Source organism: Psammomys obesus, unplaced genomic scaffold, assembly GCF_907164565.1.
Source record: "Psammomys obesus unplaced genomic scaffold, mPsaObe1.curated_primary_1811, whole genome shotgun sequence".
In the NCBI taxonomy this organism is placed as follows: Eukaryota; Metazoa; Chordata; class Mammalia; order Rodentia; family Muridae; genus Psammomys; species Psammomys obesus.
The window spans coordinates 8,941,584-8,962,511 of NW_026590663.1; the positions used below are offsets into that span (position 1 = coordinate 8,941,584).

General features: G+C 47.4%; 1 protein-coding gene across 6 annotated transcripts in view; it reads left to right on the forward strand.

Moving 5' to 3' along the window:
- Nrf1 (nuclear respiratory factor 1) overlaps positions 1-20,928 on the forward strand; it is a 61,456-nt gene that overhangs the window by 15,554 nt on the left and 24,974 nt on the right. For all 6 annotated transcript variants that reach the window (XM_055608168.1, XM_055608167.1, XM_055608172.1 and 3 more), the window contains 5 exons: positions 10,521-10,679; positions 11,641-11,838; positions 12,478-12,579; positions 14,387-14,544; positions 20,587-20,711. In XM_055608168.1, the coding sequence (XP_055464143.1) occupies positions 10,521-10,679; positions 11,641-11,838; positions 12,478-12,579; positions 14,387-14,544; positions 20,587-20,711 (742 nt within the window). The remainder of the gene's footprint in view (positions 1-10,520; positions 10,680-11,640; positions 11,839-12,477; positions 12,580-14,386; positions 14,545-20,586; positions 20,712-20,928) is intronic.

Genomic DNA, 20,928 nt, shown 5'->3' on the forward strand with positions numbered 1-20,928 from the left:
CAAGGTCGCAGCACCTGAAGATGGGTACAGGAGAATCACAAGGGTTCAGGATTAGCCTGGGGTACACAAAGCTATAAACCTAAACGATGATCTTCTGATTATTGGAGACACTAAAGGGAAGTTCAGTAATTGTTCAGAAAGAACGGCAGACTCCATCCTTTAATAGTCGGTGTTGTCATCTAGTGCTGCTTCCATTCTGCGTGGTTGGTTTTAAGGATCCACCCTGCCTCAGCCATAGAGTGCGTGTAAAGCCAGCTGAACCTCTGGTGTAAGATGCTAGGGTGGGCCCCTCTTCTATGTGCGTTTTTCTCCCTCGCTGCCACATTTGAGGTCTTCGTTGAAATGGTTCAAGGTTCTGATGATGAAAACATGCCAGGATGCTGATTTTCACAAAGAGCAGCCAATAGCCCCAGAGATTGGTGCAAACTGTTCCTGTTTGGAAAGCAAAACATGGGAACCTCAGTAATCCCCACTCCATGCCACACGCTTGGTAGGTGGAGCATGGTGCAGGGACAGATACCAGGGAAGCTGACGCTTCATGGCAGCAAGACCCAGAGACTGCTGTGCGCCTGCGTGTTTGCCCTCGTTCAGCCCTCTTTGTCTTCTCACTACAGTTGAGGATCGAGACTAGAGCTTGACAAGTAGTCTCACATGCTGCAGCATCTTGGAAAAGGAGCCCAGTGAGCTGGAAAAGGCACTAGCCACCACACCCCATGACCTGGATCCAGGCTCTAGAGTCCAGGTGGCACAAGGAGGGAGCTGGCCCCCAAAAGTGGTGCTCTGGCTTTCTCAGGTGCTCTGGCAAAGCCATCCACACTGAATAAATAAGCATTTAAAAATTACATGAGGAGGAATAAGCAGGGTGATAAAAGACCAGCCCTGATTAAATGGAAAGTTCACAGCAATAAGAAAGTACTTGGATACTGGTATTTTCTCCCTCTGCCTTTTCTTTTGTTTCCCTTATATACTTTCACCTTAAGCTGAGCCAAATGCCTCTCTTTTTTAAGTAGTTTGAACCCTTTCCCTTTTAATAGTCACAAAAGGGGTGTTTAATTTCAGACTAACCCTGGATAGACAAGAGGCGTGGGGAAAGAGCACTTGCACACACTGTCCGTGAGCATATAAACTGGCAGACTTTCTAGAAGGCAGGCTGGTCGTGTGGGGCAAAGCTTAAAGAATGTGTGCCAGCATGGGGCAGCTAGCTCAGCATCTCGCCCGACCTTGGTTCTCAGCCACTGTGCTCTCAGCGGCCTGCCTGTGCCTTCAGCTCCAGCCCTTACAGCTTCTGCAGTACCTAAGCTCATGTGCATGTCCACACAGATGTGTGCGCATAACTGAAAATAAAAAGTGTGAGGCATCTGTAAAAGGTGTGGGCTGCTCGCCAGTGAAGCAGCAGTGTCTGTTACTGTCTGTGACAGCATTGCTTATAACCGGAAAGGCTTGACAGTACAGAGCCTAACTAGTGGTTAAATTATAACAGGAATGCTGGCTACATGGGAGGAGGCTGGCCATGGCCCAAGATGACGGTTACTTACTACTCTGTGACCTGTTGGGTACTTAAAGGAATGTTCTCTCTTGCAGCAGAGTAGTACCTGTGATGGGTAGCAAACAGCTTGCCACATTGCATTTCTTATATACTTAATTTTAGGAGGTTAGGACTTTATTATTTTTAATTTATTTTCTAAGGCTAGATTTTTTTTTTTTCCTTTTTGTTAAGTCAGAGAACACTAAGTTAGTGCTGATTGACTTCATTTTCCAAAATGTGTAAAGTCTGTAAGAATATGCATCAAAATTAAGTGATTAAAGGCCTGGAGAGATGGCTCAGAGGTTAAGAGCACTGTCTGCTCTTTCAGAGGTCCTGAGTTCAATTCCTGGCAACCACATGGTAGCTCACAACCATCTATAGTGAGATCTGGTGCCCTGTTCTGACATGCAGGCACACATGCAGATAGAGTGCTCATATGTATAAATAAAAATTAAGTGATTAGTAAGTCATGGTGACATCAGGATGGTTGTCATTTTCTTTGTTAATAATTATGGATTATTAATTTTGTGGGTTTTTTTCTTCTATGGATTACTTTTATAATCACAGAAATCAAAGTATTTTCAATTTTTATATTAAGCTTGATTTTTTTTTTTTTAAGGGTACAGGTTTGATATTTTTGCTCTGTTTTGACCGAAGACCACTTTTCTTCGTTATGTTGGGATGAAAATGTCATGAACTCTTTACCACCTTGGATTTCTATCGTGTTGGAAGGTGCACTGTTGTCCTTACAGGGGCACCTCATTTGTTCTCGTTATCTTGTGAGAGAGAGAGTCTGAGTTCTACTTTATAGTCTAGCATAAAGCAAGTGTGACTGAGTTTAACTCCGGCTTTCAGACCCTATGGCTGTATGTGACGGTCTTGAGCTGAGCAAGTCCTGGGAACCGGGGTTGTCGTTCAGACAGGGTCCGTTAGCTGCACTTGAGGATGCGGACGTGACTCGCATGCTATGGCGCTGACGTTAGGTGCCTGCTACAGGCCTGATCTGTGTTCTGAGTCATCCAGGGAGCCAGTTAACGCTGGCCTGCTGTTAGCTTTGTTGATCCTCTGCAGATTAAATAGTTTACCTTTTTTTGTAAACACACCTCGATCTAGTTTCTAGTCGCAGCACTAGATATATTAACTCTGGGCCTCACTTTTGTGAGCCTTCCTGCCTGATAAAGTTGTAGAAAATGAAAATTAGGTATTGTGGAAGAAGGTGCTTTGGAAACTAACCATCTCACAATCTTATTATCGCTATTAGCTTTTGCAAAATTGCCTTTTTTATACTTAATGTTAGGAGACTAAGGTGTTTTGTGGTTTTTTTGTTTGTTTGTTTGTTTTTGGCTTTTCGAGACAGGGTCTCTCTGTAGCTCTGGCTGTCCTGGACTCCCTTGTAGACCAGGCTGGGCTCAAACTCAGAGATCCACCTGCCTCTGCCTTTCTGAGTGCTGGGATTACAGGCGTGTGTAACCGCACCCGGGTGGGTTTGCTATTTTTTATTTCTTCTCAAAAGCTTTGTTTTGAGAGAGGGTCTCACTGTGTAGCCCTGCCATGCCTGGAATTTGCCATGTAGATCAGGCTGGCCTCAAGCTGACAGAGGGAGAGAGAGAGAGAGAGAGAGAGAGAGAGAGAGAGAGAGAGAATATACAGAAGACAGTATCTTCACCTAGGGTCCTCTACAAGAGCATTCTTAACTGCTAAACTGGCTCCTCAGCCCCTGCCCCCTGTAGACAGTGACAATTGCCTCGTGCAGATAGGCGGGAGTGACAGGACGACGTTGACCGGAGCTGGCTTCCCCTGTGCTCAGGAGGCGGAGCCTTGCTGCTCTTGTGCTTTGGGTTTTTCTCATGTTTGTGCTGTTGTTTTAAGTGTGTATTTCTTGGCCGAGTATGGTGGTGAGCATCTGTAGCCTCGGTGCTTAGGAGGTGAAGGAAGGAGGACCAGAAGTTTAAGTTCAAGGCCAGCCTTAGCTGCTTCAGCAAGTTTGCAGACAACCTGGGCAATATGAGACCTCGTCATGAAAAACCAACACATATACAACAAGAAGAAAAATAAATAGAATTCTTTCTCAATCACTCTTCCAGAAGGTTGAAATAAGGCTTAGCAGAATCATCCATTTGGGGCGTGGGGTAGGTTCTATGTTGCCAAGAGTAGTTTTGAACTTTTTTGTTTGTTTGTTTTTTAAGCCGGGTCTCACTGTACAGCTCTGGCTGTCCTAGAACTCACTATGTGGCCAGGCTGACCTTGAACTCACAGAACTGTCTCTGTCTCCGTCTCCAGGTTTTAGAATTAAAGGTAGTATATGTCACCATGCCCAGAAAGGCATGAGCCCCCTCTCCTCCCCGCAACTATCTATCTAGCATCTATCTGTTTACCTGGCTCCCTACCTACCTACCTACCTACCTGACATTCTGTCTGCATGTGTGCCTGAGCACCAGATCCTGTTGATTATAGATAATAATAACCACCATGTGGGTGCTGGAAATTGAACTCAGGGCCTTTGGAAAACCAGTGTTCTTAACTTGAGCCATCTCTCCAGCCCCAAGTCTTGAACTTTTGAGCTCAAGCGGTGCTCCTGCCTCAGCCTCCCAAGTAGCAGACTGTAGCTGTGCACGCAGCCTCTAATCCAGCACTTGGGAGGCAGGAGCAAAGCAGCTGGGTCTCCCAGTTTGAGGACAGCCTGGTCTGTATAGTGAGTTCCAAGCCAGCAAAGGTACGTGGTGGGGAGGGGAGGGCAGTTCTCTGCTGCAGCTGGCTGGATAGGACTTCTGGATTCTGGAGGCTGTGCAGTGGAGGGAGAGCCATCTGAAAAGATAGAGTAGCAGTCTCCTGTGGAAGGAATTGCAGAATCCTCTCTGCACAGCCTACCCAGTATGGCTAGTTCACTTGCTCCTCTGTCCCATGGTTTTTCCTGCCACCCCTTGAACTTGCTGGCCTCCTTCTCCTTCCCTGGGGCCGTCTTTCTTGCATTGACAGTCCTTGGGGGTGATGCAGCTGGGCAGTGATTAGCTGGAGTCAGGAGGCCTTCCCACATGCTCCGCACAGCAGCTCACCTGTTTTCCCTAGTTCAGTCTGCCGTCAGGGGTGTTCGATGGTTTTATTCTGTGGCTCTGGTCCTTCCTACACGAAGAGTAGAAAACATGCTGAGTGAAAGTAAGGGAAATGAACACATGACCTCACAAAATGAGGCATTCTCCAATAGGTGAAGCCCTAGTGATAAAAGTAGAGTGAAGGCTACCGGACGGGAGAGGGTTTTAGTAGAGGGCCTGTTTGGGATGACAGTGAAGATTCTGGAAAGAACGTCGATGGTAGTATGACACAGTGAGGGCACTAGAGTCCACAGCGTGTTCGGGTAGTAGGTCCGTGCCACATGTAGACGGCTGAAAGGGCAGGGAGCCGCCTTAAATGCTGGCTTCACGCTGGCTCACCTGGCGGATGGAAAGCCTCCCCGTGTGGGTTTTCCCTCCAGTCTGAATCTTCGTGGCTGGGGCTCAGAGAACTGTGGTTTTGCTGTCCACTGCTCCAAGCTTCCTCTCCACGCAGAGCAGGCTTCCTCTTTTGTGGGTGCAGTGTCGTGTAACTCAGGCAGTTGGCACTGAACTCCAGGGCGCCCTCCTGTCTCTGACTCCCAAATGCTAGGATCCAGAACTGTGTCCCCACTCCCAGGTGGCTTTTCAGAGCATGCATGTGCAGCCGTGCCGTGCTGTATACACTGTCAAGTAGAGGGGACGGGGTACAGCTCCGTGGTGGAGGGCTTGCCCAGCAGGCACCTGCGTTCAAGCTGCAGCGCTGCCAGGAGGAAGAGAGGCGGGCAGGCAGGCGGGCTTCCTCGATGGCCTCTACCTGGCTGGGGAAATGCCTAGATTCAAATACTACAATCCGTATGTGCTTTAGAGAGGGAGAGAGAGAGAAAGAGAGAGAGAGAGAGAGTGTGTGTGTAACATATACAGAGACATCTTTTTAAAAGAATAGGTAGGCAGAAAAATATATGGTGTAGGGTCAACAAGTTAGCTCAGCAGGTGAAGGCACTTGCCTCCAAGCCTTAACCAACCAGAGTCCAACCTGGGACTCAGGTAGTAGGAGGTGAAAACCGATACTCATACCATGGCTTGCATGGCAGACAAATAAAAATAAATAAATAGTAATTTTTAAAGTGTGGTGCACACCGGGCATGATAGGGAATTAATATACAGAACAAATTAATGTTTCTTTCAAGTTAATAAGAAAAAATAGGCAAAAGAACAAACAACCAATATATATATATTTTAAAAATTTCAACTCACTAGTAATAAAAATAAAAATAGGGAGCTATTTCCTCCATATCAGATAAGCCCACACCAGAAAGCTCAGTAATTAACAAGAAAGAAAGAAGTTAAGGAAATATGGGGCCGCCTGGCTAAAGAGATGGCTCAGCCTTTAGAGCACTTGCTGTTCGCGCGGGGCCTGGTTTCAGTTCCCACTTAGATGTCAGCTTAGTCTTTAGACGCTCCACTTCTGGGGCACCCAAAGCCGCCTTCTGACGTCTGTGTGCGCCAGGCGTGCATCCTTGCAGGCAGAACCCTGCACACATAAAATAAAATTAATAAGAACAAACAGGCCAGTGTGGAGCCGTGAGTGCTGTCACTGTGGGTGGGAGAGAGCTGTCTGTCAGAGTTGAGTGTGTCCCTTTAGCCAGCACCGTTTCTTCTTAAGATCCACACACAGCAGACATGGTGCTGCATGCTTTCAGCCCATTACTCAGGAGGCAGAAGCAGGCAAATCTCTGTGAGTGTGGGGAGGAAGAAGAAGCGGGGTCAGGAGGAGAGGAAAAAGATGGCAGCCCAAACTCCCTAGAGCCTTTAAATGCCTGTCCGTAGAGGAGCGCTTCAGTAGCAACTGTTAGAGAGGAAGAAATGAGCACAGTTGTACAGAGAGGTGCATAAGGAAGATGCTGGACCGGAAGAAACCTCATCAGTCACATACAAGACAGCAATATTTGATTTTTCTCTAATAACACAGATCTGCCTTTCTAACAGACATTAATAAAAGTGGATAGAATTTGGTGTGGGGAAGCTGCATTAATCTAAGGCTTCTGGATGGGAGACTGAAATTGCTAGGCAGGCTGGCCTCTTACTGTGTGGTTTACAAAGAGTAGATAGCAGACGGCAGAGGCTACCAACCCGAGAGCAAGAAAAGGTGAGACTCGAAGGGCAGGGTTCCTGTGAGAACTGCAAGCACCAGTGTGACTGTCTGAAGAGATCATTGAGCGAGTGTCTCCCTCTGCCAGTCCTTGGCTTCACTCCCTCTGCAGTTCCGGCTTTGCACTGGCTCTTCCCAGGTTTTCTGTGGCAGTGTGTTTTCAGTGGGGAGGTATTGAGCCTGAGAAGAGCCAGTGTTCAAGAGATGCCAGTGTTTCTTCTGTTGGCAATTGTAGGCAACTATATTCCTTGTAAGGATTAGCCACTTTCATCATCACTAAACAAAGGGGTGGTAGTACAGACAGTCCAGCTGCTGAGCAAGGAAATCATTAGGCTTTAATTCTCTAGTGCCCTTGAAATATATTTGGACATAACTGGTCTGTGAACTTGGAAGTTCCTCATTTCAAATTCAAATAACAATACCTGGCTGGTGTTAATCTCAGAGGGTTAAGGGCTTGTCCCACAAGTGTGAGGACCTGAGTTCAAATCTCCAGAACCACATGAAGTCTCAGGCATGGTGATGCAGGTTTATAATCCCAACTCTGTACAGAGAGATAGTCTCCAGTTTGTGTTCTCTGCCACAGCATAATTTTCTTGTAGACTGTAGAAGTCTTACCTTTCTGCATGGTTTAAAATGTGCTACTTTCTCTTTAAATTCGCTTCACAGTTGTCCACAGTGTTTATAGAGGACTCACTACAGATACCCAAATCCACAGGTGTGCACACTCGTACAGAAAATGGTACATAGTACTTGTATGAGAGCTATCCGAATCCATATATTGTCAGTTATCGCTGCATTCCCTATAATACCACCTAATACAATGCCACATAAGCAATTATCTAGGAAATAACTACAGAAAAGATCAGTTGGTACAAGTGACTTTTTTTTTTAACCCTGAGTATTTGCTTCACAGTTGGTTGAACCTGCAGATCCATGACTCACACATACTGATTTGTGTGACTGATTGTATCCTCTGACCACTTCAGTAGAGGGTTAGGAGACATCCTGACTTGAAAGTTCTTTTCTTACAATTGAGCCTAAATACCAGAGAGGAGCCTCAAAAATCCCTGGTGTGAAGACAGAAGGAATGAGGGACATGTGGGATTCGAGACTGTGTTGCTGATAACACATTTGCTAGATAGCAGGAAATAACTGTGTTTACGAATGGTGTGTTTCCGGGATGGTAAGAACTACTGCTTCATGTAGGTGCCTTAGCCTTCTGTTACCTATCCGGATACTAGATTGAAACCCATCACTCGACGGTACTAGTGAGGTGTCCTACCACCTAGAGCCATGTCTCCAGCCCTTCAGTTAGGCTGGTTAGCATTGTAGAAAATCTTTTCTTTGAAACCATCTCTAGTGTGTATGTGTTTGGCGTGTTTGTGACTGGATGTCACGTAGTCCAGGCTGCTCTGGAACTTGCTATGTAGCTAAGGTTGACCTTGAACTGATCTGCGTCCACCTCCCATGTGCTGGGATTGCAGACGTAGGCCACCAGGCCCGGTTTCGTTTCCACTGTGTGTTTGTGTGCATGTCTGCCCACGTGCATGCAGAGCCTGCAGATATCAGAAGAGGGCATCATAAAATGGGGCAGCGTTTAACAGAGCTGCCATGAGGGCTCAAGGAGTTAAAGTGGCTCCTGGAAGAGCAGCCGTTGTCCCTCACTGCCAGCCCTCTTTCCAGCTCCTATCCTCCTATACTCCTTACTTTTAATTGCTACTGACCCTTTTCTCTCCGTTTGAACTCTGGAAGGAGCAGCGTTTTCTATTGTGCTGGCTTGCAGTAACTTTCCTGGCTCACCTAGGCCTCTAGGCTCAAGGAGACCTAAGTCAGAATGAGAGCAGCCAGGCAGGCTTATCCCAGCCAATTAAAGGACAGCCTGAGAAGTAAGACCCTGTTGATTGTCTCCCTGTGGGCCACAGCCAAGCCTTCCTTAACAAGCACATTGAGACCTTGCTCTCCCAGACTCTAGGGCCAGTAATTAACCCAACTGGCAGTGAAGGCCCAGAGTTAAATTCTGGAAAGGAATTATTCAACTCTTTCTATGCCGGACAGCTGATAACTGATTTTCCACTTAGAGACCCTTTCTGGTCAGGGGCCATACCTGTAGTCCCAGCACTGAGGAGGCTGAGGCAGGGAACCTCAAGTTCAAAGCTAGACTGCATTATATAAGAATCTTCTCTGTACTTATCATTATTATTATTATCATTATTATTATTGGCTTTGAGAGAGAGAAGGTCTCTTGGTCTTTTTAAAAGTCTTAGCATTTATTTGGGACAGTCTAAAAATAGTCTCCTTTTGGGGCTGGTTATTAATGGGACTAAAAGGGGAACTTTTAAGTTTGTAGTGTCAGTTTATTTCATTTGTGCTTTTGAGACAGCTGCTGTTTTGTATGTGGAGAAATACAAAGTATATATAGGCCCTTTTCTGTTCTGTGTATCTGAGGCTTGAGAAAACACTCAAGAAACTTGGATAAAGGGGAGAATGACTTTCTTGAAATGTCTGGAGGAGTGACCCCTGAGCAGCTGATAGGTTTGCAGATGACACATCTCTGTTAGCCTGCCGTGTGATCCTCAGAGCGAGTGTACCTGGAGTGTGCAACACCATAGCCTGTAGGCCTAAGACTGCGGTGGAAGCGTGGTCTGCACAGGGCTAACCAGGCGTGTCTTTATTACGTAAGCATGGACATTTGTATTCATGGTCCCCCACTGTATAACAGGTTGTACTGTCTTCTGGTGTAATGGGCTTCCGTGTTTATTAGAAGAAGAACTAGAAGTACACCGGTGGACACATTCTCCCATATGAAAGTGTTGACATTCTCATTGGTAACTAACCCCACCCTTTCTGTGTTACCTTTTAGTTACAGGTATAGCCTGTGCAGGTCCTTGAGGCTGACTTTTTGCTCCAAATACTTCTCTCCTGGTTTTAGGGTGCAGAGGCAGCCCAGATGTGTTCTTGGTGGGTGCAGGATACTGCCCTCTGCGAGATCTAAGATTTTAACTTGATAAACTGCTTTTCTTGGCCCAAATCGTCCTTGCTGAAGAACGTTGATAGCACAGAACTACCATCTCTCTGGTCCCCACGCCAAGAAAGAAGTGTGTCAGTTGGTGATGGTGTAAGCCTGATTTGGTCTCCGTTAGCTTTGCAAAGCTGAGTAAAGCATTCAAACATAGACAAGTTGCTGCATCTACCTCTGAGACCTGTATACACTGGCCTAGCTTCCAGGGAAGTTGGTAGAAGTAATCTTGGGTTATTTTCACCTTACTTAGTGAAAAAGCAATTTTTCACATATCTTATAAGCATCCATCTCTTCGTGGATGTAACGCACCTTTTGAGGTTTGTGATGTTTTTCATTCTCTGGAAGTACTGCTCTGGAGTCATCTAAGTTACAGACAAGCTGCTGCTCACTTTTAGCCTTCTGTTTTCTACTTGACTGCTGCCTCCAGAGCGGGGTCGACAGCCCCTTGACACAGGCCGTCGGCTGATGAAAGTTATACATGGAAAATAAGCCCTAGTGCAGCAGTGTCTCGGGGAGTGGAGGCCAAGTTTGGAGGTGGACATTGCTGCCCCTCTAAGAACAGGTCTACAAAGTGCAGTTTTTAAGGTCCTCTTAACCAACAGCTGTCTCCTCCTCAGTCACCCACAGAGCAGAAGTAGCTATAAGAGCAATGGGCTCTCAGCAGTCACAGCTAGAGTGCTCTGACACTGTAAAGAAGGCTCTTTGTCATGGTCGTGGGGTATGGTGAGGGCGCAGGCACAGCCCAGGTGCCGGGTGCCGGTCCTGAGGTCCCTGTGCTGACCCTGCTCTTCTCTCCAGGCTCAGCTTCGCGCATTCATCCCGGAGATGCTCAAGTACTCCACGGGCCGGGGGAAGCCGGGCTGGGGGAAAGAGAGCTGCAAGCCTGTCTGGTGGCCAGAGGACATCCCATGGGCCAATGTCCGCAGTGATGTCCGCACAGAAGAGCAAAAGCAGAGGGTAAGTTCCTCTCGGTTGCCCAGTCAGTAGCCTGCAGTCTGTCACTGCTTCTTTGCTACAAAGCCTCAGAACATTTAAAGGAGTCAGCCCTGCCCCTCCAGAGAATTTGCAGTGTTTTCTGGTGTATGGTCCTTCCTGTTCATTATTCCGTCACTCTACACAGAAAGATCAGGAAAAACTGAATTTACGCTTCATTTCTTCATAGCTACTTTAAGCCAGAGAAACTTGAAGTTGGAATATTAGTCCTTTAGCTTAGAAATGGTCTAATGTCTGATGAGCAAGAATCGCCGCTGAGTGGGGTCTGGTGGCACACTTCGTAACTACAGCCCTCAGGAGGCTGAAACGAGCATCTCTAGTTCAAGGCCAGCTTGGACAACAAAAATAATGACTGGTGAGGAGCTAGAGAGATAGATAGTGGTTAAGAGTGCTTGCTGGTCTTGCAGAAGACCTGAGTTGAGTTGCTAGCACTCATGTTGGGTGGCTCACAACACATGTAACTCTAGCTCCAGGGATCCGACACTCTCTGCTGGCCACCGTGGATACCATCACGCATGTGGGGCACGCGCACAGATATGCTTACATGCACATGTACATACCTGTATACATAGAAAAACTGGAAGGAGTCGCTGTTGAAGCCGCTGTACGGTAGGAGGGGAGTGCGCCAGGGTGCGTTAGTTACAGCGCTTGGGCTGGACTAGGGCACGCTCCTTCCTTTTTCTACACGCCTGTTGGGTTTTGTCTGGAAGCTTATTACGAGGCTTACTGTATACTTCTTGGTCAGAGTGTTGTTTCTTCTGAGAAATTTGAGAGTTTGGATCAGACCTTTGAAGGAAGGCTGGGGAAACCGTCAGTTTCTTTGTTCCAGGATAATTCTGTGGAAATCCTAAGAGGTGGGATGAATACAGCTCGTAGATAGCAAAGCTCTGTGGCTTATTGTGCTTTCTTGGTCTTTTGGTGACAGGTTTCATGGACCCAGGCATTACGGACCATAGTTAAAAATTGTTACAAGCAGCATGGGCGGGAGGACCTTTTATACGCTTTCGAAGACCAGCAAACGCAAACTCAGGCCACCACCACACACAGCATAGCCCATCTGGTGCCCTCGCAGACCGTAGTGCAGACCTTCAGCAACCCTGATGGCACCGTGTCACTCATCCAGGTGAGAGGATGTGGTCAGGGCATGTCACCTCGCACCCGCTGTCCTCAGAGCATCACACAGCTGCTCTGGCTCTCTCTGTACCTGCATTTATTTTCTAAACAGCGTTCCATTTATTTCTCATTTCACTTTATTGTGGCGCGTGGAATGGGGCCAATGGCCTCACCCAGAGAAGGTACCCGGCCACGTGGCCACATCTCATCTCCAGCCTTTGAGCCATAGTTTACAGTGGCTGCATTTTGTTTAATTCAGAGATATGAGTAGCTTCTGGGACACTTCCCAGCAAAGCACCAGAAAAAAACAGAGAGGAGGGTTTGGGGAGGAAAGGAGAGAGGGAGGGAGGAAGAAGGAGAGCAGAGGCCAGGGAGATGCCTCTCCTGAGGTGCGGCTCTGTGGTTGACAGGTGAGGAGTCCGAAGCCGGCGGGCTAGTGCAGTGTTGGTTGCACCCAGCGCTGGGAGAGAGTCTCGGCGCTCTCCTGATGCTGCTTTGGCTACAGCACGTTCTGAACCTAAGATGATTGTAGTGAATGCCGTCACGTCAGAAGGCACATTCTGCCGCATCCGGGGCTCAGAGAGTTTAGCTTGTGTGTAAGGGCCAGGCAGAAGTCTACCCGCTGACACTTACCTTCTGGTCTCCGTAGGTTGGCACGGGGGCAACGGTGGCCACGCTAGCTGACGCTTCCGAGCTGCCGACCACAGTCACTGTTGCCCAAGTGAACTACTCCGCTGTGGCTGATGGAGAGGTAAGAGAAGGCTTTCTATGCCCCTGTTGGGACAGCGCGAGGGTAAGGAAGGAGGACGGGCCCAGAGGATGAGCAGCAGCCTTGCGTTATCTCAGCCATTTAATATCAATCAGACCTGACAGTTTGTAGATGTTAATTTAACAGTTAAAATTCATGGATCACTACAACCCAAACTGACATGTTGGAAACTTGGAATTTTACACGTGTAATACAGTATTTTGTATAAAACACAATAAAAACAATTATCCCTTCAATACTTTTACAAAAAAGACCATTTGGGGGCTCCCATGCTGAGCATAGGCAATCCAAGCAGTTGCAAAGAAAAAAAGGTAAGTTGTTCAGAGACATGGTACCAATTATATGGATGTTTAGAATTTAGCGTTAAAGCTGTAAAAGTAAACTGTGTGTGTTGATTTTAAGGTATGTAATTTATTTAATGTGCAATTGGCTTAAGAATTAATTCTATTGTACAGTGGCCACCAGTGGGTACTGGTCTTGTTGAGTTCATTGGATGTCAGAAAAATAGAATGATAACTGGTGATAATGGTATATTTAATTCCACTGGACAAAGATTTAAAAACGACCAAAGTACAAAGACATTAAAGATGTGAATTTAAAGCGTGATGCCAGCATGTGTAATGGGTTTGGAATTGCATGGCACGCTTCGGTAGGTTTTTAATAAATACCAGTTCAGCTGAAATACAGAAAATAGAGGCGCACGCTCTCCACCTACACATTCAGTGAATGACTGTCCAGCAGACACACGCAGTAAACCACACTCGTCCCTAAGGGACCACAGCGGGTGGGGGACCCATGGCGAGCCAGCACTGGGAGAAGAGGGGCCCCAGTGTAGTGCAGGCAGCTGCCTTCTGAGCGCCTTCCAGAAGAGTAATAGCCCTGGGTTCGGGCCACAGGCCTGCAAGTAAAAGCAGAGGATTCGGGATGGGGGCATGTCTCATACAAAGATGCAAGCATTCCAGGCCCTGAGTTTTGAAGACATGACATGGCTACTGTGGCTCACTCTAGCTAGACAGAAGAGGAGCCACCATTTGAAAGGCCTCAGCACAGCGAGTTTCTGTCAGCAAGGCAGTAGGACATCAGAATTGCTTTACCTCCTGGGCTCAGAGCCCTCTCTAGAGGGCCTCTAGAACACATGAACATGCAGGCACATTCTGTTACCCACGGGAAGGGAAGAGCGATAGGCTCAAGCCAGCACAGCCACGGAAAGCACTGCTAAGAAGTAGGTGGTGCCAAGCCTGCCCTCTGCCTCCCATCCAAATCCAACAAGTTTTCTTTGCTTCCCCCCATCCATCTTTCCCTGCCTCCTTCCCTTCCTGTCTTTCTTGACAAGGTCTTTCTGTGTAGCCCAGGCTGACGTGGAACGTAGGAACCTCCTGAATGCTGGGATTATAGGCTTGTGTTGCCATACTTACTCAAAGTATTTTCAGTGATTTCTCTCATGTGCTTCCAGAACTTTTGGATACAGACAAAATCAGATTCAAATTTATTTTAATTTGTTTATTTTATGTATGAGTGTTCTGTATTCCTGCACTCCAGAAGAGGCCACCAGATCTCATTACAGATGGTTGTGAACCACCCTGTGGTTGCTGGGAATTGAACTCAGGAGCTCTGGAAGAGCAGCCAGTGCTCTTCACCTCTGATTCAAATTAAACAGCCCCTTTTGCACAAGATAGAGTGTGATGAAGCCGTGCCCAGACATCGTATAGGCCATGTTCTCTGCACTCATGTGACTGAAAACAGCAGTGTTACACTTTGATTTTTGACAATCCTGTCCTTTCTGCCTCAGGTGGAACAAAATTGGGCCACTTTACAGGGAGGTGAAATGACCATCCAGACGACGCAAGCATCAGAGGCCACCCAGGCGGTAGCATCGCTGGCAGAAGCCGCTGTGGCAGCTTCTCAGGAGATGCAACAAGGAGCCACTGTCACCATGGCCCTCAACAGGTGGAGGCAGGGGTGGGGTGAATGGGATTGCAGGTCTGTCCTCAGCTCACAGGGACATCGTCAGGCTAAGACCCTGCAGGCTGCGTCGGCGGCTCTCTGCAGCCGTGGGTGGAGCTCCCAGGGCTTGTGCGCTTTAGGCACATTCTAATACCCAGCTACAGTGCCGTGCTTTCTGATCGGCCCTCACCAGGAGAGACTGAGCTTTCTATTCAGGAATACTTAGGAAGCGCACACTACAGGAAGAGGGAGGCCTTTTCCAAAACAATTGCATGCTGCCTTCTGGCTACTGCCCGCCGACTATTGACCGGAAAGGCCGTCCCCATTTTATTCTTTTTACACTTTATTCACTCTGTATCCCCCCCATGAGCCCCTCCCTCCTCCCCTCCCGATCCCACCCTCCCTCCCCCTTCTTCACGCATGCCCCTCCCCAAGTCCACTGATAGGGGAGGTCCCCCTTTCTGTCCTTCTGATCTTAGTCTATCAGCTCTCATCAGGAATGGTTGCATTGTCATCTTCTATGGCCTAGTAAGGCTGCTTCCCCCTCAGGGGGAGGTGATCAAAGAGCAGCACAATAAGTTCATGTCAGAAACAGTCCCTGTTCCCATTACTAGGGTACCCACTTGGACACTGAACTACCATGGGCTACATCTGTGCAGGGGTTCTAGGTTATCTCCATGCATGGTACTTGGCTGGAATATCAGTCTCAGGAAATACCCCGTGTTCAAATTTTCTGGTTCTGTTGCTCTCCTTGTTGAGTTCCTGTCCTCTCCAGATCTTACTATTTCCCACTTCTTTTATAAGATTCCATGCACATTGCCTGACAGTTGGCCATAAGTCTGAGCATCTGCTTTGATAGTCTGCAGGGCAGAGCCTTTCAGAGGCCCTCTGTGGCAGGTTCCTAACTTGTTTCCTGTTTTCTTCTTATTCTGATGTCCATCCTCTTTGCCCTTTGGGATGGGGATTGAGCATTTTAGTCAAAGTCCTCCCTCTTGATCCCATTTTATTCTTTATTCTTGGCACAATTTTATTTTCAGCAAACCCAGGAAATTTTACTAACAGGGACCTTAAAGTCACTCTGCCCTGTCACTTGCTAGCCGGCTGATCCGTTTACTTAAGCTGTCAGCACCCAGGCTTTCTTTTTCTATAGACTGACAGTAACTCCTGCCTTGAGGAAGTGTTGTGAGAACTGAAGAAATCTCTTGCGGTGAGATCCTTGGATCAGCGCCCAGCATGTGGTCAGGGCTGCTGCGAATCGTGTGTGCAGCCATTAGTGTCGCACGGCCTTGACCTCCACGGCGAGCCAGCACTCTGACTAGGTGTTGTGCGTAGAGAAGCACACAGTCTTTGCTCTCACAGAAACCCCGCTCTCACTGAGGAGACTGATTTCAGTGAGCCACCTAAGAGGTGGTGCCAGAAAGTTCCTGACTGGTAAATTGTGGGCTCTGACAGTGAGCACCATAGAAATCCAGAGAGGGACCTACCTTCCCCGAATACAGAAATCAGCTGACATGTAGAGTGGAAACACCTTTTTGTTGTTGTTATTAAACTGCCTTTTTAAAAAAAAAGCTTAGGTTGGGATGGCTGGACGGCTGGAGAGGGTAAGTGCATTTGCGTGCAGTGTGCTTATGGGGCTGTCCAGTGTGGCGGTGAGGGTTCTGGGGTCACATAGACTTCTGGTTTGAATCCCGCTAACCAGGTGTTAGCCATTTGCCCCTAGAAACTAACCCCTAGTCTTAGTTTCCTCTTTGTTATTGTAGGCTAATGCTCATGAACAGACTCAAACCAGCGAGACCATGTGCATAAAACTCTCATAGGCATGCCAGCTCGTTCATGGTAACACTTATGGAATTAAATCTGTCTTCTTTCCTTTCTGCCTCTCTTCCTTTTTCACCTTCCTCTCCCCTCTCTTTCTTTTAGGGATTCTCACTGTGTACCCCGGGCTGGCCTTGAATATGGTGATCCTCCTGGCTTAGGCTCCTGAGTACTACAATTGTAGGTGTGGGCTCATCTTATTTAAATTATGCTTCAAGAGGCTATGGGGCTAGACCAGTGGGAGAGCCTGACATGTGTGAGGCCCAGGGTTCAAGTTGTGTTTTAAGATTGGACTAGTCAGAATTGATGGTAGTGGGGCGTGCTCTAAAACCAGTCCAGAGCTCAGCTTCGCTTCGCTAAAGCTTGGAAACCAGTGATTGTGAAGGAAGTCATGGCTAAGACATGGTTGGTCAGACTCCATGACTGAGACACAGGCCTGTGCTCACCCATGTCCTCTCACACTTACTGTGAATCTCTGCAGCCCACTGACGAGTGTGCTTTTCAGAACCACTCAGATAAACTTGCTGAGAGCAGGAAGAACCCCCACCTCCAGCCTGGTGCCCTTACTGCTCCTTTCTGGGTAACAAGCCGTCACTATAGATGCACCTGACTCCCAGCGAGCTGTGGTGCCCTGGGAACCTGCTCAGAGTGGAAAATCTGAAGTGTTCTCTGGCTCCCTTTGCTTCAAGGATAAGCTATGTCTAAGGGCAGTGAGCACAGTGGCATCCCCTGAGGGCTTGTTAGCAGAGCTCAGATGCAGCTGAGGCTGTGCGGTGTTTACTCCAGAAAGGAGAGTGTGCTTCTCTGTGGCTTGAGGGAGGAGCGAGGAGATGTTGCAATCTGTTTGCAATCACATAGTCCAGTGCCCCAGAGTGTCCTGGGTGATGTGTTACAACTTCCAACAGAAGCCAGGCGGGCCAGCAAAGCAAGCTGTAACCTCCCAGGTGGACGGCTTTGGCAGGGGGGTTGGTCTAAGACAGTCCCTTACTGAGTGAGTGAGTCACTGTGCGTGAGACACAGCAGAACCCTTTATTCCCACAGAACTCACCGTTGAAAGACGTCTTGATGAAAATACAGAGATTTCGGGTCTTTGTTGCTGTGGTAACAAGGTTGTGTCATCATCTGCCCCAGTTGTGGCTCAGGTGCAGATGAACAAGCCTGCTTCTCTAGAACCACCTGCACCCTGCTGCACTGTAGACAGCAGGTGCGGTGTGGACTCAGGATGAGACGGGCGAAGCGAGCTGGGGGAAGGCAGACCAGCCCAGGAAGGCACAGGTGCCTTCCTCCACCAGAGGGGGAGGGCTGGGACAGCTGCAGGACAGACCTGCTTTTCAAGTACACTAGAAAGACTTTTTACAGCAGGTCAGGACAGGGCCAAGGTTGCAGGGTCTCAGCCCACCCTGGCATTGTAACAACCCAAAGGGGCTCCGCAAAAGTGTCTGGTACTAGAAACTCAAAGCTGTGTTCACAGAACAAATAAAGAGCAGAGCATCACTCACACACACCAGAAACAAAGCAACTAGCCAGCACTTTAATGTAGATGTGCAGCTGGGAAAGAAAGTGATGCCATCACACCTAATCACTTTGACGCCTCGCTTCATTGCTCAGGTTCTTCTGTGCCTGCAGGCCCTCTTAAACAGGCCCTTCTGCAAAGATGCTTCTCAAGCCCCCAGTGCCCCTGCACAGAGACACGTGCTAGGATTTGTGCACTGGCCTACATTTGCCTTAAGAGAAACCTACTTTGCGTTGTTTCCTGTGTCCACTGAGCAGTGTGAGGAGCTAGCCATTTCTTTCCAGGGAACTTAGAATGTCCCCTTCTTTAGCTGTAGAGACTGCTTTAAAAAGACATGAAAAAGAACATGTTTGGCTGGAGGGATGGCTTAGAGGTTAAGAGCACTGACTGTTCTTCCAAAAGGTCCTGTCCTGAGTTCAATCCCAGCACCCACATGGTGGCTCCCTGCCATCTGTAGTGAGATCTGCTGCCCTCTGCTGGTGTGCAGGTGTCCATGCAGGCAGAACTCTGTACACAGAATAAAGAACATGGTGGAGCACAGCCTTGCTTGCCCCAGCGCTCAGAGGCTGGAGATTGACGAGAAGTTCCAGGTCAGCCAGGGCTGCGCACCAGCAAAGCCTGTCTCAAACAAACAAGACAGCAAGGGCAGGAAGAAGGAAGGGGAAAAAATAAACCATATTTTAAAATAAAGTTCATTCTTTCTTTTTTTTATTTTTAACTGATAACAAATAAACATATTTACAGGAAGTGTTATTCTTACAAGTTTTCTATAAGCTGAAAATACCACTACAGATATTATTAAGATACAGTGTTGTTTTAACATATGGCTTGACATTGATCTACTAACATGGGGTGGTGACATAGCATGTCCTTACCTACAGTGGGTAAGGACTGTACTCTCTCCTGTAGAGTGTATGCTTAATCCCAGCAGGCAGCAGGCAGAGGCAGGCAGGTCTCTGAGTTCCAGCAGCCACACAAGCAAACCCTGTCTGGGGGTAAATACTAGGTATCTACAGCTAAAAGGCTGATGGGGACTTAGAGATAGCTTAGTTAGTGGCATGCTGGGCAGCAGGGAGCTGGGCCCTCATCCCCAGCCACGGAGCGTGCAGCTTGCTTTTGTATCTCAGCAACTCTGGGGAGGTAGAGACAGCAGATTCCTGGGGCTCACTGGCCAGCCAGCCTCACCTCATGGGTGAACTCTGGCCAACACATGTACACTGATGGGAACCATTCTGGTTTGAAAATGGATTTTGATTAAATTTATAGAGTAGTAGCTTAGGAACATTTTAATCCATGTTTACTTTTTGTTGTTTTTGTTTTTGTTTTGAAACTGGGCTTCTCTGTGTAGTCTTGTCTGTCCTGGAATTCACTCTAAATGAGACAGGCTGGAACTCACAGCGATCCACCTGCCTCTGCTTCCCAAATGCTGAGATTAAAAGCATGTGCCACCACCAACCGTATTTACATTTTTAAGTAATTAAAAACACTTTTTTAGATGTATTTATTTTATGTGAGTTGGTATTTTGCGTGCATGTATGTATACATGCCACATGCAGGCCTGGTTCCATTGGAAGTCAGAGAACTTGAGTTCCAAAAGCAAATTTTGTACAAAGGGGAGAATCTTGTGTCTGTTGGGCCTGCCTGTCTGCCCTGGGGAATTACTATACTCGTTGCTTGATCTGTTGAGCTTCTTAGATGTAAAGAATTGTATTTAATAGGGTGTGCATTGGCGTAGTCTGAGATGTGCCTACACCAGCCAGTTCCTGCTCACCAGTCCCCACTGGAGCCTGCTTGTTTGTTTGTTTGTTTGTTTGTTTTTCCAGAAACCCAAGTTGTCAGCTGATATCTGAAATTCCTGTGGGTTGTTTGTTTTGTTTTTAAAATTACTGCAATTTAGATGCTAAATTTTAGTCTTAACATCTTTAGGAATTTTCTTCCTTATTGGCACATTAAAATAATAGTATATTTTACAGTATATGACGTTATCAAGTCAAGAAAAATGAATGCTCATTTCTATGGCAGAAGCAGATAACAAGGAGAAGGGAAAATGGCACCCAAACTGTAGCAGGAAGTGCTTGCTTTAAACAGATGTCTCTGCTCTGGGCAGCGCTGGCATTGCAGGAAAGGGAGTTTATAAAATTTCGTCAAATTTCACAAGTCCGGACTCAACTGCAGTGGCTTCCAATGCTGACTCCATTTTTAGTGCTGTCTGCATTGCATGTGAGTGAGGCAAGATCAGCAGCCAGCATTGCCTCGTGTTTGAGAGGTGTGTGTGAACTGTGGTGCTGTTTAATATTGGTCAGACAGCAAGTCCAGGTGGCTGACTCCTCGGGTCATCATCCTCTTTGGCGTAAAAGGACAGCTTCTGCCTAACGTTACCATAAAGAGAAAAAGGAAACCTTGAGTTTGACAGCCATACGGTTTTGTGTGATATGGATGAGACACTTCCACTTTGGTTTGCAGACACTCAGTTGGTACCAATAAGAAAGGACTGATGAGCGCCTTCTGTCATCACGCACTCATTCTCTCGGTTTAAAGAAAACTTCGTTAGCTTTGGAAGGATGTAAGGCTCTAGCTGTTTATTATCGGTGAAATTGCTCTTGGCTCTAACCCATTAGCCCTTGTGTGTAGCACCGGGGAGCCCAAAGGGCCAGAAAGACACTATCGCGCCCTGACTCACCTTGCATTTCCCCCTCTGTCCTGTTCTGTGCCCACAGTGAAGCCGCTGCCCACGCTGTCGCCACACTGGCTGAAGCCACCTTACAAGGCGGGGGACAGATCGTCCTGTCTGGAGAAACCGCAGCAGCCGTCGGAGCACTTACTGGAGTCCAAGATGCTAATGGTAAAAGATCATGAATATTTTATTGAATGTATTCCCTGTTTCCACTTAAACCTTCCTGATATAGCTGGCAGCAAACCCTTTAGAAAGAGATTGAGATGGGTTGGAGTTTTTGGCAGTTGGTGCCTGGGAAAATCTAGGGGCCTTGGATTCCTTTCACTAATGGGATTCTTGAGATTCTCTGAAGGAAAGTGCCACAATAATGGCTACTTAATCATAG